The sequence below is a fragment of the Benincasa hispida genome, chromosome 5, assembly GCF_009727055.1.
Source record: "Benincasa hispida cultivar B227 chromosome 5, ASM972705v1, whole genome shotgun sequence".
Classification (NCBI taxonomy): domain Eukaryota; kingdom Viridiplantae; phylum Streptophyta; class Magnoliopsida; order Cucurbitales; family Cucurbitaceae; genus Benincasa; species Benincasa hispida.
In genome coordinates, this window is record NC_052353.1 from 12,263,154 (window position 1) to 12,278,832 (window position 15,679).

Consider the following 15,679-nt stretch of genomic DNA (forward strand, 5'->3'; position numbering starts at 1 on the left):
AAATCTCTAAACTTTCAAGTTTGTATCCAATATATTTTCGACAAAGTCGACTAATTGACCGATTAGATAAAAATTTAAATTTTTTGCCTAAATAGAACCATAAAGCTTTCAACTTTGCTTCTACTAAATCTGTGATTTGTGAACTTTAAAACAATATATAAGAACATGTTTGAGAGGGATTCTAAAATGATTAAAATCAGTTGTCATTTTGAAAATCACTTTAAATAATCATTCAAAACTAATTTTGATGATATAAAAGTTACATTTAAAAGTACAAGATTAAATATTAAATTAATTTTAAATGATTAAATACGTGTTTTAGAGCGATTTAAACAATTTCATTCACTCCCAACATGCAAATTTGTAATGAAACCTTTTATCTAAAGCTCTTGACATAGTTCAATAACTAACGTGCTGTCACAATTCAGCCGCTCTCACAAAAAATTTCATCCCAAATTTTGGTTCTCTTCCTGAACGTGCTACCCACAAAAAAAAAAAAAAAAAAAAAAAAAAAAGCTTATAAACCCCTTTCTTCCTTGAATTTCAAACCCACAATCCCAAATTCTCAAAATGAAAGATCTCACAACAAAATCAATTTTATTTCTTCTTTGTGTTCCAACACTTTTTCAATTAGCATATTGTTTGGACATTGTTCAACACTCTTGCAAATTGGCTGCAAAAACAGACCCATATGTTGATTACAAACTATGTGTTCAAATCCTCAAAGCCAATCCCAATTCCAAAGATGCAAATTTCAAAGACTTGGTTATGATTTCAATCAACCAATCAAAGGCCAATGCCACAGAAATTAGGTCAGAGATTTCACAGCTTATAAAAGGCACTAATGAGAAATGGGGGAAATATTCATTAAATTGTTTAAAGAGCTGTTTGGAGCTTTATTCTGAGGCTGTTTCTGATTTGAAAAAGGCTTTAAGAGCTTTGGAAATGGAGGATTATGAGACAACAAATACAGAGGTAAGTGCAGCCATGGATGCACCAGTGAGTTGTGAAGATGGGTATAAGGAGAAAGATGGGGAAGTTTCACCTTTGACAGAGATCAATGATGGGTTCTTTCAGTTGATTGCAATTTCTCTTGCTTTTGTCAATATGTGTAAGTAATGGATGAATCCCTATGGTTTTTACTGGTTTGGGGTTGGGACTATGAAGAGAAATTTGATATGTTTAGAGGGGTATTTTAGCAATAATATGCTCTTCTTTTTTTCTTTTTTTCTTTTTTTCTTTTTTTCTTTTTTCTTTTTCTTTTTTTTTTTTTTTGTTTTTTGTATTTTGGTATATATATGGTTATTGTGTGTTGGGAGTGTTTATTCATGTTTTGTTGTTGAACATTGTACTACGTTGTCTCAAACATCAACGGTTGTTTATGTTGGAAAGTCTTTTAACACTACAATGAAATGAAAATTTTTTAATATTACCTCTATTGATTGTTTTCTATTCATTGTTTGTTATAAAGAATTATGGTTAAATTATAAGTCTAGACACTAAGCTTTGAAATTTTTGATTGTTGGGTTCCTGAATTATGGTTTTTTTCTCAATCCTTCGACAAAAAGATTAAAAAGATCAAGAAAAAATGGGTCTGAACCTCCATTGGAAATGATCTCGTCATATTTTAATTTTCTATTAATAGTTTATAATTGAAAGCTTATATTAGTAAACTTTCTGAAACAAAACAAACAAATAAAGTTCTTTGGTTCTAAACTGAAGCTGGTTTTTTTAAATAACAGAGGAATTGAAGGGAGAAAAAAAAGTATTTTTTAAACCAGGTTTCCAATGTTCAAATCTCAAATGGCAGTATCTTCTAATTCTGTAGAGGTCATATTTTTTTAGTTTAACATGTGAGAATAAGAGATTCAAGCCTCTAATTGGAAGGTAGAATTCCGCTTCAAACTAAGCAAATTAATGAGCAAAAAATAAAAATCTGGGAATTATTTGAAAAATTCGTACCCGATAGAACTAGAAGACCGTTTGCCTCTACTTTCATTTCAACAGAAAAGATATAACTGCAACTAAAATCCCTGTGATTTTTTCATTGAAAAAATTGAATGGCCAATGTACATGTACATCAGATCACAAAATTAACCTCATAGTATCTCAAGCACACAGTTGATCCTTGTCAAGATGACTGATCCTTGCCACATAGGAAACAGACCCCCTCCAAATATTGAGAATATATAGCCCATAGCCAATACGATGCCATAATTTCCGATATGATCACCAAGACGGTTGAAGTCTCTGGAGGTGAGGATCCAAAACGCAGCAGTACAAATCATTGACTTAAAATTTTACCCGACATCTTGGATTGTTCATTTGACTGTTCTAACAGTGGTAAAGAATCAGAGTCCACGGTAGCTGGCTGGAGAGCTCAAGTTTGAAGATGGAGCATGATATATCCGACTAAAAGAACTTCCTACTTCAGCCGCTTGAAATGCTTCATCATGCTCTTCCAATTCTTTGGTTTTGGAATCATGACTGTCCAGGTTCGAACCCAATAATCGATGATCGCCACTGTTCAAAAGGGATGTCTGATCCATAGTTGCATTCCTCTTGTAATTCCATACAAGCATTGAAATATAATCTTGGGGTGAGACAAGACCCTGTTCCCTTATGCATCGACGTTGCTCCTCCAGTGTCCGAGGATCTTCAAGCATTATATATTCAAGAAGGGCCTTTTCGTGATCAGGTCTCCAGTTGTTTGGTAAGGGGGTGTAGTCGGTCTCAGGAACAAGAGACATCCGAGTGAACTTAAGGCCATCAATTGACTCAGCAAGGCCCATCCTCAGAAGATTGTGGTACTCGGGCGATTGCCCTTTCTTTTCCTTCAAAGGACGACTGAGATTTCGAGCACCAATCTTGTAAACTTTTGCTCGTGAACGGAGTTTATATTTTGCTGCATAAAGCTTTGCAAGCGAACCTCTTAAGATGTAAGAGCAAAAGTTCACCACTTTCCTCCTATTGTCTGCATATCTGTACCACTCTACAATTGTTAACAAAAACTTGTTCATTTGTGAATTTGTGTGAGCTTGTGTGGCATGAAACATTCTAAAACAAGGCTGTGGATCAGGATCTCTATCACCCTTTAGAAAGTTCAGCTTCCTGAATTGTTTAATACATTGTTTCAAGCTTGCCGTGACGGAAAGGAGAGTACCAACACCTTTCTCACTAATGATCTTACCACCAGAAGCAGTATACCGAAGTGTTGGGTACACGACTCTTCGACAAAGCACATGATCTAGAAACATGATACCTTTGGTAATGTGTTCAACAGGAAGGCACTCATTATCAAGCTTGAGCATATACTTCTGATCACAAAATTCAATCAATTGCTTTCTTAATGTTGCTGCATCAGCCCTAGGTCCTCGAATACCAATTAGAATATGACCTCCATACCGAATGTAATCCATCTTCCGTGTCTTGTCCGGACCACTTGTCGGTACAAATTCTGGCCAAGATGTGTTTCCTTGATCTGCTTCTCCTTCAGGACTATTCCATATGACATCACTCTTAGATGGGGAATAGAAATCTTTGATCCTTCCCTCCATCCAGCGGTCCAATTCATCTAAACAAATATTAGCCAGAAGAGGGCTAAGAATCCCACAGTGTCCCCATGAAGGATTCTTCACTGCCTCTTCAGGAGCAAAACCGAAAAATGTCTCCAACCAATATGGATCAGGCTTCGGTTCATCCTCGGCTAATACTCTCTTCTTCTGGTACTTCCTTTTTTTCTTCTTCTTCTTTTCCCCTTCATCAATCTTGCTCGTTATAACTGGTGTAACCAAAGCAGATTTAATTAAATCAATCACTTTTTTATCTCTAATATCTCTCATCAAAGCATTTATCACCATCCCTACCTTCATGCCATCTAAAATTGTGCTTAAATCTCCTTTCAAATACCATAAATAACCAGCAAAATGCCTTCTAATTACCCGTAGCACTGTATGTGCATTCCTCCCAGGCCTAAATGCATAAGACTTCGGCGAAAACCGAGCTTCGTATATTGGTTCCAGAATCATAAACAGAACCTCTTGAACAATTTTATCTTGAAATGCAGCAGGCTGCGTAGTTGTCAACATAGCCTTTATCTTCCTCTTCGACAATGATTCATAATCCGTCTTATCTTTTGGTGATTTTATGAAGAACTCCAATCTTGCTCCCCATTTGAACTTACTGTCAAGAACTGCATTTCTAAGCGCAAGTAAATCTTCCAGTGCTGACCTTTGAATCGCATTTCGAGGCATATAGGCGCCCATCTCATCTGCACAAACTTTCTGGTAAGCCAAAACCCATAATTCAAACCTCCGAAGATACGTAGTCAAATTGGAAACAATCCTATCCGGTTCGCGAAAATTCTCAATCCACATCCGAGAACAAACAGAGACTCCATCTTCCTTCATCAAGGAGGACGGATCATCAGGATCAGGCTTACGGCGGAGCTCTGGAACAAATGAAAACACCCTACACAATGAAAATCCATGGAAACTAGAGTTCAGAGGATTGAGCTCGGAGAACAGAAAGCCATTGGTAGTTCTGACAATACCGGAACTCGCAAAAATCCGATGTGCAAATATGGAAACGCCACGATGCATCTAGTGCAGAACGCTACGGTCAATCTTTTAGATCATATCCCGGGAAGAATTTCACGAACAATCAATCCATGAACTCGTGTAAATCCATAAACCATAAAAATTAACACAAACCCTAACTGAAGAAGTTTACAGAAATTGATTGAAATGCAAAAGTTTATTGTCCAAGCCTGAGCTAACCGTGTTAAACGCTGTGGCGGCTGTGGCTTCAACTGAAGAATGCTACCGTAGCGACGAAGAACCAAGAGAATACGGCGAGAGAAGGAAGCACCAATGGCGGATATGAAAGCAAAAACCCTAGCTTAAACCCCTCTGGTCGAAGTCACCGTTCGTAATTTTGTATTTTGCAGCAATACCCTTCAACTTCGTTGTATTGGATCCAATTGGGTGGAGTGGCTTAGGAGTGGCTTAGGGTTGGTAAAATTTCTCACATGGTCGGATCCTCACAGATTCCTACCCTGATCGGGACAGAGAATTTTCGGTTTGATCGGAGATGGAGTCAAATCAGGATCCCTTCAGAATCGTCAAACTAGGGATGAGGCGTCCCGATTAGTATGTATATATATATAGAACTAAATATAAATATATTAGGTATTAAACTTTTTATATTTAGCCTAGTTTTTAATTTATCGCAATTTAAAGTGTCCAAATCAAATAGAATTTTAGCGAAAAATTAAAAAAAGAATGTCCCCTAAAAAACAAAAGAGAAAATGGGAAGTGGGTCCTTGCTGGGACCCATTTTCTCGACGGAGAATCCCCACTCCCATCTCTATCTTCAAATGGTATGGACGGGGGCGGCAATGGGTAAAATCTCCCAATGGGAACAAGGACAGGAAACCCTCTCCTACTCCGACCCCATTGCCAACCCTAAGTAGGCTATTATATTTCACCGTTTGGCCCTATTCTTATATAAGATATCAATGCAAAAAATCCTTTACGGCCTCATGTATTTTATAAATGTACTGGATTTTGAATTATGATGGTAAGAGGTTTTTTTTTTTTTGGGAGAAATTTAACATTTTTACCATTATTTTAATTTTTTTTTAAATATTTAATTCTTTCCTTATTCATTATTTTTTTAATTTCAACCTTTGTTTTTTGTTATTTATTATTTCAACGGACATTCATTCATATAAGATTTTTTATTTTATAAATGTACTAGATTTTGAATTATTTTTGTAAGAGCTTTTCGCTTTGATATTGAACAAATTTAACATGTTCAACATTATCTCAAAAAATTTTAAAAATTTAATTCTTTCTTTACTAACATCATTTTTAAATTTAACGTTTTTTTTTTTGTTATTTATTAATTTTAATTGATATTCATTTAATACATGATATTTCAAATTAATCTTTACTTTGGAGATTGTTCAGTTTCTTCCATATTTCTAGCGAACAATTCACTGTCTCTCCATTGAAATTTCAAGTATATGTCGAATATACGGGTAATATATTAGAAAATATAAATATGCATCACATATAGCATGATTTATCTTTTAGTATGTTTACAAATGTATTGAAAAATATAAATATGCATCTCATATATTGTTTGATATATAAGACAATACATTGTATAAATTGTTTTGTTCATGCATTTATCGAATATACCCTAGTTTATTTCTAGACAATTCAAATATATATTGAATATATTGTGTTTTTTCCTTCAAAGTTTCTTGTAGACTCTTGCATTTGTTAATGAGGGTAACAATTTTCAGATTTTTGGAGAAATTTTCCTTGGTTGCATAGTGATAAATGTCATAAAGTGCGTGTTTTTACCTTTATTTTGCCCTTTTTTCAGGTGTAAAAGAGTTGTTAATCGTGCCATTTTGACCTTGTAATGTCCCAAAATAAGTAAAGTGAGTCAACACATATCCTTAATTAGTTTCAAGTAAGTTTAAGGTGATTTAAGCCATTTTTATATTTATTTAAATATTTTTTGTGTTTTTTCATAAAAGTAATTTGATGTGACCGCATCATGCCCTAGACCAGGTTAGTATAGATGCACAATTCTTCAATTATTGTTTAGTCGTTTTTCAGCTCTTATTTCAACTAGGGTTGTTAAGGGCAAGGTTTTTGACCTTCACCCAAGTGCTTTGGCCTTTAAATTGATGAAGAATCATCAAGAAAATATCATTTTCACACCATTGAAAAAATCCAACAAAAATTAACTAGAAACTTTTCAAGAATGAAGGTTAGTTTCTTTGAAAAGTGCAGTTCTTAACGTCATTCCTAGTTTCTTTGAAAAGTGCAGTTCTTTACGTCATTTCCACCAATGAGAATGTGTGTAGAGTGAGGATTCATCTTGAGGAATGTTGAATCCATCCTAGAGAATCCCCCTTAATTTGTTGGTTTGATTCAAGGAGTTCATGTACCGTATTTGCAGCTTTAATCTCTTTAGTTTGGTTGTTTTCTTCTCCTTAATTTCAAGCATTATTTAAATTGATACTTTCTAACCCATGGAATTTTATTCAATAAAATTTATTCATGCTTATTCACTTATAGGTTGATTTTTCTAAGGGACCTGGTCATATGGGTACTTTAAGAATAATATAGCTAAGGCAATGCAACAACATTGCATTTACACTTTCTATTTCTTTTGATAAACTAATGATATCTTACTAAGTTAAACTAATTAACTATTTAAATTATCATGCTAGTATAGTCTTAATACTAGAAAGGTTAAGATATAAGTAGATTTCACAAAAAAAAAAAAAAAAAAAAAAAAACTAAAAGCCGAGACATAAGTTGTCATGTGTCATTAAACATAAGGCACACCTAAGACTAATAGATTGCATGAATTTACTAAGATTTAGTTAGCTATAGAGAAGTAGGATTAACTACTTAGTCTCCTAAAAGAACTTGTATAACAAGATTAAATAGGATTTGTTCTCTGTTCATAGGTTGGTGATGTGATTGTGATGCGACCGCATAGCCTAAGACATATCATAAAAAAATGTAATAAAATTTGTTTCTTAAATTAAAGTATAACAAATGTAATTATAAAAAAATTGAAAACATAGTAGAAAAAACTTAAACACTTACTATAATAATTTGCACCCCAAACATAATAGATAATTTGTACCCCAAACATAAACTATTATTGTTCATACTATTTTAGTTTGCACTCTAAACACAGACTATTACAATCCAGATACTATAATAACCAATTCAGCTCCTCAAACAACCTTTTGTAGATTTGGGTTTAATTTTTTGAGTTGTTTGGAGCATAGAATTGGTTATAATAATTTGTAGTTATTATAATTTGTGGGGTTATTGTAGTTTATGGGGTTAATAATTTATTTTTGGGTGCAAGCTATTTTATTATGAGTTTAAATAGTTGTTTGACATAAAACTATTCTAGTATAGATTCAGAAAGTTTGTGTTTTGGATGCATACTATTTTAATATGTATTTAGAAAGTCTATACTTGGGTGCAAATTATTGTCATCCGAGTTCAGGATATATGTGTTTAGGTTGTTGATTTGTTAACATGGAGTTGTTAAGTAATGGTTTAGGGTTGTCTTTTATTTTTATTTTGTTTTTGTTTTTGTTTTTGTATTATATAATTATAATTAGTATCTTAAATATCATATTTTGTAAATAGAAATAATATTATTTGTTTCATCTATTTTTAAAAAAAGTTTTAGATTTAATTACATCACTCTCAGTCTATTTGGTCATTTTGGGGATGTCTTAATTGTTGGGGTTAGTGCCCTAAATCTCATGGTTCTCATAGTTTGTAAATTTTATATAAGAATTATTTATTTAATAAAACAAGGAATTTATTTTATTTGACATTTAGATTGTATTGACTTAATTCAATAAACTAAGATCTGAGGTTATTTTAGGTAACTTGAACAATATGTGATAGAGATACAGGTGGATCATGTTCATGTAATAATCTAAATGGTCTATAGTAGATAGATAAGGTTGATGTCTTATCCTAGTGACGCTACGAATACAACTCACTTTGTAAATGTTACAAGAGTTGTAAGTGTTACAAATGATGTGATCTAAATTGTTCACAAGTGAAGGTATCCTATACAAAGAGTTTGTATAAGACCAGAACTTTAAATGATTAATCTATCTTTATAACATCGTTGACGAAAGAGATTAACATTTAATAGGATAACTATATGTAACTCGATCTCAATCATGAATGAGTTATGAACTCCTATTTATGAGGGCAGTCCTTTGATTTGTATGGGTGAGAATGGCTCGTATCGCCAACTCAATAAGCCTACAAGGTTTGAGATTTATTCAAGTAGGAAGCTGGGAACATAGCTACATGATTGATATCAAAAAGTGCATATTTTTTAGGGGATTGAATCCCAGGCGGAAGCATGTGAACATCATACGTTTCAATTTTCAATTGATTAAAAACAAAAAACTCAAAGAAACATGAACAAAATTCATAGGATAGACACAAAAACCAAAAATTCACAACATACTTTGAGAGAAAAGAAAAAGGAATTGGGATTTACTCTTGAAGAATATCCAATCTTCATGAATCCTCTCCCGATCTACAAGATCACGAACATACGCCTTTTCGGTCTCACCAAGAAGACGCATGAATGGTTTTTTGGGCACCACCACGAGGCTTCCTCATTATTCTCAAGGATGAGAATTGATGTGATGTTGTGGGCTCGCAACAATTAATTTTGGGAGAATAGAAGGGAAGATCTTTGAGAGAATTCCTAGATTAGTTTTCACAAAGAGGGTTTCTATTGTATAGAGAAACGTAGGAAGAATACGATCTTCTCTTTCTCACTCTGTCAAACGTGAACTCTCCCTCGTAAAATGAGGAGATGATTAGAGATTAATGGGGAGAAAGTTGTTATCTCTTTACTTAATACCTTTGTTTATTTAATACTTAAATTAAATATAAAAAAAAAATTATATATTAATAAAACCAATTTTATTAATAAAACTATGTGTTATATCATATATAATATATAATCCATAGTTTATATTATATCACATATAATATAGCCTATAGTTTATAAATCTCTCACATAATCTATAGAATTAATATGAATCAAATTCACATTAATTTTAACTTATAGTTTTTTAAATGAATCATACTCGAATATTTATTTTTCTAATTAAAAATTTATAATATAATGTATCATATACATTATGTTAATTATATCTCATATAATTAATTTGAATACTTCAAATTCCAAAATTAATTCGATTCTCACTAATCCTAATTGAGTTAACGAGGGGAACTTATGGACCTATAAATTGAAGTTCCAATGGTACTTGCTTAATTAATTAAACTCTTTAATTAAATTAATCAACCTCCATTAACTGTCGGTCACTCTATTAAAGATCGACAGCTGCACTCTCTACACTATAGATATATTTCTGTGTCCATTGGATATAGCCAATCAACAGTGCACTAACCCTTCACAAATTGCTCGTAAATACAGCTAGGCCAAAATTATTATTTTAGCCCTCTAATTACATCTAATTTCTTAAGTACCACTATAAGTTATAGTCCAACTACAACTGAATCCCTCTTTGATCAGGATGGGGCACTTCATTGTTCAAGCCCCGAAATCAGTCCTTAAGGGAAAATTTTCTCTACTTATCCTAAGAATAAGGAAGGAGTGAATTCCTTCTTGTGTAGCTGTGTTCCCAACTCCTCAATCAGATGAATCCTCAAAATGATAGGTATATTGAATCGGTGAAACTAGCCACTCTCACCCATGCAAATCAAAGGACCGCCTTCATAGGTAGAAGTTCACAACTCATTCAGAATTCAGGTCAGGCTACTTATTATCATCCTGGTGAAATGTAAGTCTCTTCTAGTAAGGGTGTTATAAAGAGACTATTCATTTCATGGTTCGGTCTTATAAAAACTCTTTGTATAGGATACCCCTACTCACATGTCTCCACATGAATGATTGTGATCAGATCATTTGTAGCACTTTACAATACTTGTAATAACTACAAAGCAAGTTGCATCTGTAGTATCACCATGATAAGGTACCCAACCTTATCCATCTACTACAGACCATTCAGATTGTCATTTAAACATGATCCACATGTATGTCTCTACATACATGTTTAAATTACATAAAATAACCTAGGATCTTAGTTTATTGGATTGAGTGTATGCTTATAAAATAACAATTATTTTATTGATAATAATTTGTTTACAAAGTTTACAAACTACGAGAATACAAGAGAGGATTTGAGACACCAATCCCAACAATCTCCCACTTGTCCTAAAGCTAAGGGAGTAAAATGTACAATACAAATAAAGTACAAAATATAATAAACTAGGGAATACACTATACTCGAGTAACATCTCCCACTTGCCCTAGTCAATATGTCGCATATCCCCTGAACCCAGACTTTCTAGATGATCCTGAACATTTTAATCGTGAGAGCCTTTGTTAACGGATCAGCAATGTTGTGCTCCGAAGCAATCTTCATGACAATCAAATCACCTCGTTGCACATTCTCTCAAATCAAGTGATATTTTCACTCAATGTGTTTGCCTCTTTTATGACTCCTAGGTTCCTTAGAATTTTCCACAGCACCACTATTATCACAATAAAGTGTGATGGACAAAGACATATTTGGAACAACTTCCAAATCAGTAAGGAACTTTTTTACCCAAACAGCCTCTTTAGCTACTTCACAAGTAGCTACGTCTTCAGCTTCCATAGTGGAGTCTATAATGCATCATTGCTTGATGCTTCGCCAAACTATAGCTCCTCCGTTTAGAGTAAACACTGGCCCTGATATGAATTTCCTAGAATTTCCATCAGTCTAAAAGTCAAAGTTCGTGTATCCTATAAGGATCAAATCCTTGGCTCTATACACAAGCATATAGTTCCTCGTTCTCCATAGATACTTAAGTTGTTTTGACCGCTGTCCAGTGATCTATCCTTGATTGGATTGATATCTACTGACAAGCCCTATTACATAGCAATGTCAAGTCTAGTACATAACATTGCATACATAAGGCTGCCAACAGCCAATGCATAGGGAACTCGTCTCATTTCCTTAACTTCTTGAGGAGTTTTAGGACATTGTTCCTTAGCTAAAAAAATTTCATGCTTGAAAGGTAATAAACCCTTATTTAATTAATTGACATATTAATTAAATGACCATATATTAAATCCTATTTAATACACATTTAATTCATTATCATAAATATCATATATTTATACTAACCTTCAATCTCAATTATTTTTTAATCAATTAATTAACCATTAATTAACCAACTAAATCATATTTAATATGGAGTTAATCAACATATAAATATCACATATTTACTATCTAGGCTATGCCCTCTACTACCTACAGCACACTCAAAATTCTTTTTCGTTCTAATACTTCAAAAGGTACTTAAAATGTGGGGTGGGGGAAATCATATATTTAGCCAACAAGAGCATAGCACAACTAACATAGTATTCAAACTATCAACCTCGTGGTCTGAGGTTCGATTCCCCCATCCCACACTTTAATTACAATATATATATATATATATTTATTTATTTATTTATTTATTTATTTATATGTGTACATCTCTTTACAAATCCATTTTATATAAATCTAATGTAGATATATTTCTATGTCCATGGTTAGTGGCGCTCGAATCAATTATCCAGGCAGAATCATCTCCTTGGGGCGACAGACGTGAGTTAGCAAGTGCCTTCCCTTTTCCCTTACCACCTTTCTTCTTCTTCCCCTTTGCAGAGTTGGAAGTAGAGGTGCAGACTTCGTTCCTGAGGTCGAACCTCAATGGAACGTCCTGGAGGAAGATTGGTAGGTCTGCAACTCGTTCAAGGGAGTTGTAAAGTTATATTTCACTTTGTTAAGAATCACATTACTAACAAAGTGCAGTAAGCTCTTCAGCAAAGAATGCAGGTTTATGTTAACCTGGCTTTGATACCAATTGAAGGATCTCTTACCGAAGAGTTTCATGAGCACGTTCCGATCGCTCCAATCTCACCGTGACCGAAATAAAAATATACATTCAAACGCACAGTTATGCAAACGAAAAGTCAATTAAAGGCATGCTTTGAATAAAATAAACGAGGGAGAGAGTTGTCATACCAGTTGAAGACGATCTTCAAACTTCGGAACTCAACACAACGATAAAATAAACGAAAGAGATAGTTGCCATACCAGTTGAAGACGGTCTTCAAACTTCAGAACTCAACGCAACGAAAACCTCTACCTGATCAACCAATGCCTGGTAGATGCGTCGACTGTAGCAGCACGAACAACCGCGAACTCACGAATGCAACGGGGACAACACCACAAGAAAAGAGCCCCAGGTATTCTCAAAGTGAGAACCCAAAGCGTGGTCTTTGGTGAATTTGGTAGAGGAAGAAGGAAGAACATATCATGTAGGCGATAAGCAAGTGAGAGGGAAAAGACGCTATCGTATATCAAGGTGCTTATCATTTAGGAGAAACTACACGATTGTGTAGAACGGAACGATCGTTTTGGAAAAGGTATACGATCATTTAGCAAACTCGGCACACAATACGATCGTTTAAGGAAGCTATCCGATCGTGTAGGAACTAGTGTGTGATTGTTTAGGCACGAGGTGGACGATCGTCTAGGTGCAAAACGACTATCGTATAGGCTCTCGATTTACTTAAGCGATCGTTTACTTTTCACCAGCACTCTCTCTCTATTTCTTTTTGGGTGGGTGATTCAAAATGAAAACCATTTTCATTTTAATTCATCAGTTACAATAACCGATGCATTCTCACTAACCCACGTCCAAACGTGATTTTTGGGTTAATTATCATATAATTAACAAACTAAAATATTAATAAATATAATCATATTATATTTTTTAACCTATAGTTTGATATCACATATCTACTATAGTATTTTCTCCTTTACTTGATATAAATCATATTTATATCCACTTTCCTCCAAAATAATATATGTCATACATTTAGCCAATTGTATCATATATAATTAACCATCCAATTATATCATATATAATCGAACTTCCTCTTGTCAATTTGAACATTTCATTAGAGGAATGAGTGAATTCCATCTTGTGTAGCTGAGTTCCTAGCTCCCAAATCAAACGAATCCTCAAAATGGTAGGTTTGAATTGGCAACCTGGCCACTCACACCCATACAAATCAAAGGACCGCCCTCAATGGCAAGAGTTCCTAATTCACTCAGGATTGAGGTCATGTTACCTATGGTCATCCTAGTGAAGTGAAGTCTCTGTCATGAATGGTGTTATATAACGAGACGTTAACACTTCATGGTTGAGTCTTATACAAACTCTTTGTATAGGACGCCCTCGCTCGCATGTCCCTAACACGAATGATTAGGATCAGACCATCTGTGACAAGTCACAACACTTGTGACCATTCCACAAAGCGGGTTGCATCTATAACATTACCAGGATAAGGTTTCCCTCCTATATCCATATACTACAGACCATTTTGGTTATCACTCAAGACATGATCCACTTGTATGTCACCACATACATGCTTGAGTCACATATAGATAACCAGGGATTTTATGTTTATTGGTTTGTGGTAAAGCAAATAAAATAAGCAACTGAGCAAAATACAAGATGTGAAGTAAAAAATCATATATTATACAACACAAGCGTCCGTACAAACTGTTTCCAAACTACAGGACACGAGACTTTAGGGCATCAACCCCAACAACAACATCAACAACTCTTGTTGAAGTTTCAATAGTTTCTTTAGAAATTGCATTTTAATACGATTGGCTTCTTGGCTTATGTTCTCTAATGTGGATTTCTTCTAAGAAAGTAGTATTTGTCGATACAAATACCTTTTCTTTTCTTTAGGATCGAAGAACAAATCACCTCCCGTTTCTTTAAAATAACCTACAAATAGGTATAATCTTGAACGTGGTTCCAATTTCTTTGGATTTTCTACAAGCACATGTGCTAAACATACCCAAATCCTGAGATGTTGTGAACTACTTTTAGGACCTCTTCATAATTCAAAAGGTGTTCTAGTAACACTATTTTATAGAATCTGGTTTAAAAGGTAAGTTACAGTCTCCACTGCATAACCCTATAATGAGATAGGTAGAGAAACATAGCTTACCATAGAGCCAATCATGTCCAACAACATTTTATTTCTCCTTTCTGATACACCGTTTTGTTGAGGTGTACTAGGTGTTGAGAGTTGAGATGTAATTCCATGTTCTAACATATAGTTTTGGAATTCAATATCCATGTACTCTCCACCTCAATCTAATCAAAGTGTTTTAATCTTTTTACCTAACAAATTTTCAACTTCAGCCTTATACTCCTTGATCTTTTCAAGTGTGTCAGACTTATGGTGCATTAAGTAAACATGCCCATATCTTGAATAATCGTCCATAAAAAATGACAAAATATTCAAACCCTCCTCTGTCTTTTACAGTCATCTAACCACAAAGGTCTGAGTGTATAAGCTCCAACAATTCTTTGGCTCTATAACCTTTTCCAGTAAAAGGTCGTTTTGTCATTTTTTCTTCTAGACAAGATTCACATACAAGTAAAGAATTTTCTTCTAACTCGTTTAGAAGTCCATTCTTAACCAACCTATCAATCCTATTGAGATTAATGTGACCTAGTTTTAGATGCCAAAGATGAGTATTATCTTTAAAAGATTTTTTTTTAGTTTTAGTGGTTGTAGTGTTGAACATTTCAATATTATGGAGCATTGTAAATACTAATGGCCTTAGTACATATAATTTGCTTTCGTTTATTGCAAAACAAATACCAACATCATTTTTCGAAACAAACGCTTTATCCTGAGTAAAAGATACATTAAAAGAGTGTTCTAAAAAACATGAAACTGAAATAAAGTTCCTTTTGAAATTAGGAACATAGTAAACGTTGCCTAACAACATAAACTTTGATTCAAAAAACAACTTCAACCGTTGAGACAACCTCTCCTATTCCAACTTGTAGAGTCATCTCTCCCGCTGCCAGCTGTTTCCAGGAACTAGTTTCCTGCAAAGAAGTGCAAACATAGGTAGTGGCACCTGAATAAAATATCCAAGTATGGTTGACATTTTCCACCAAACACATCTCCAGAACTAGTACATCAT

The 15,679-nt window shown here is 34.0% G+C and overlaps 2 protein-coding genes across 3 annotated transcripts; one reads left to right on the forward strand and one right to left on the reverse strand.

The window, feature by feature from the left end:
- Positions 1 to 554: 554 nt before the first annotated feature.
- LOC120078155 (putative invertase inhibitor) lies at positions 555 to 1,736 on the forward strand. Its single transcript, XM_039032377.1, has one exon. It carries the CDS (start codon positions 571 to 573, stop codon positions 1,117 to 1,119), a length of 549 nt encoding a protein of 182 aa, XP_038888305.1. The 5' UTR covers positions 555 to 570; the 3' UTR covers positions 1,120 to 1,736.
- Positions 1,737 to 1,943: 207 nt separating this feature from the next.
- On the reverse strand, positions 1,944 to 5,108 carry LOC120078154 (nuclear intron maturase 2, mitochondrial). 2 transcript variants are annotated; one of them, XM_039032376.1, is made up of 2 exons: positions 4,553 to 5,017; positions 1,944 to 4,450 (listed from the first exon to the last, which is right to left on the reverse strand). In XM_039032376.1, the coding sequence occupies exons 1-2, from the start codon at positions 4,599 to 4,601 to the stop codon at positions 2,352 to 2,354; spliced, it is 2,148 nt and encodes a 715-aa protein (XP_038888304.1). In that variant the 5' UTR covers positions 4,602 to 5,017; the 3' UTR covers positions 1,944 to 2,351. The 2 variants fall into 2 exon arrangements, 1 of the variants encoding a protein (XP_038888304.1); XR_005481934.1 differs by having other exon boundaries at positions 4,329 to 4,470; positions 4,553 to 5,108.
- Between the last annotated feature and the right edge of the window lie 10,571 nt (positions 5,109 to 15,679).

What these genes read in the sequence shown, in the direction of transcription:
- LOC120078155 (XM_039032377.1), top strand. Translation starts at nt 571, where the DNA reads ATGAAAGATCTCACAACAAAATCAATTTTATTTCTTCTTTGTGTTCCA.
- LOC120078154 (XM_039032376.1), bottom strand. Translation starts at nt 4,601, where the DNA reads ATGCATCGTGGCGTTTCCATATTTGCACATCGGATTTTTGCGAGTTCC. An exon ending in TCGGATTTTTGCGAGTTCCG is followed by an intron (nt 4,451 to 4,552) that starts GTATTGTCAGAA and finishes CATTTGTTCCAG; the next exon opens with AGCTCCGCCGTAAGCCTGAT.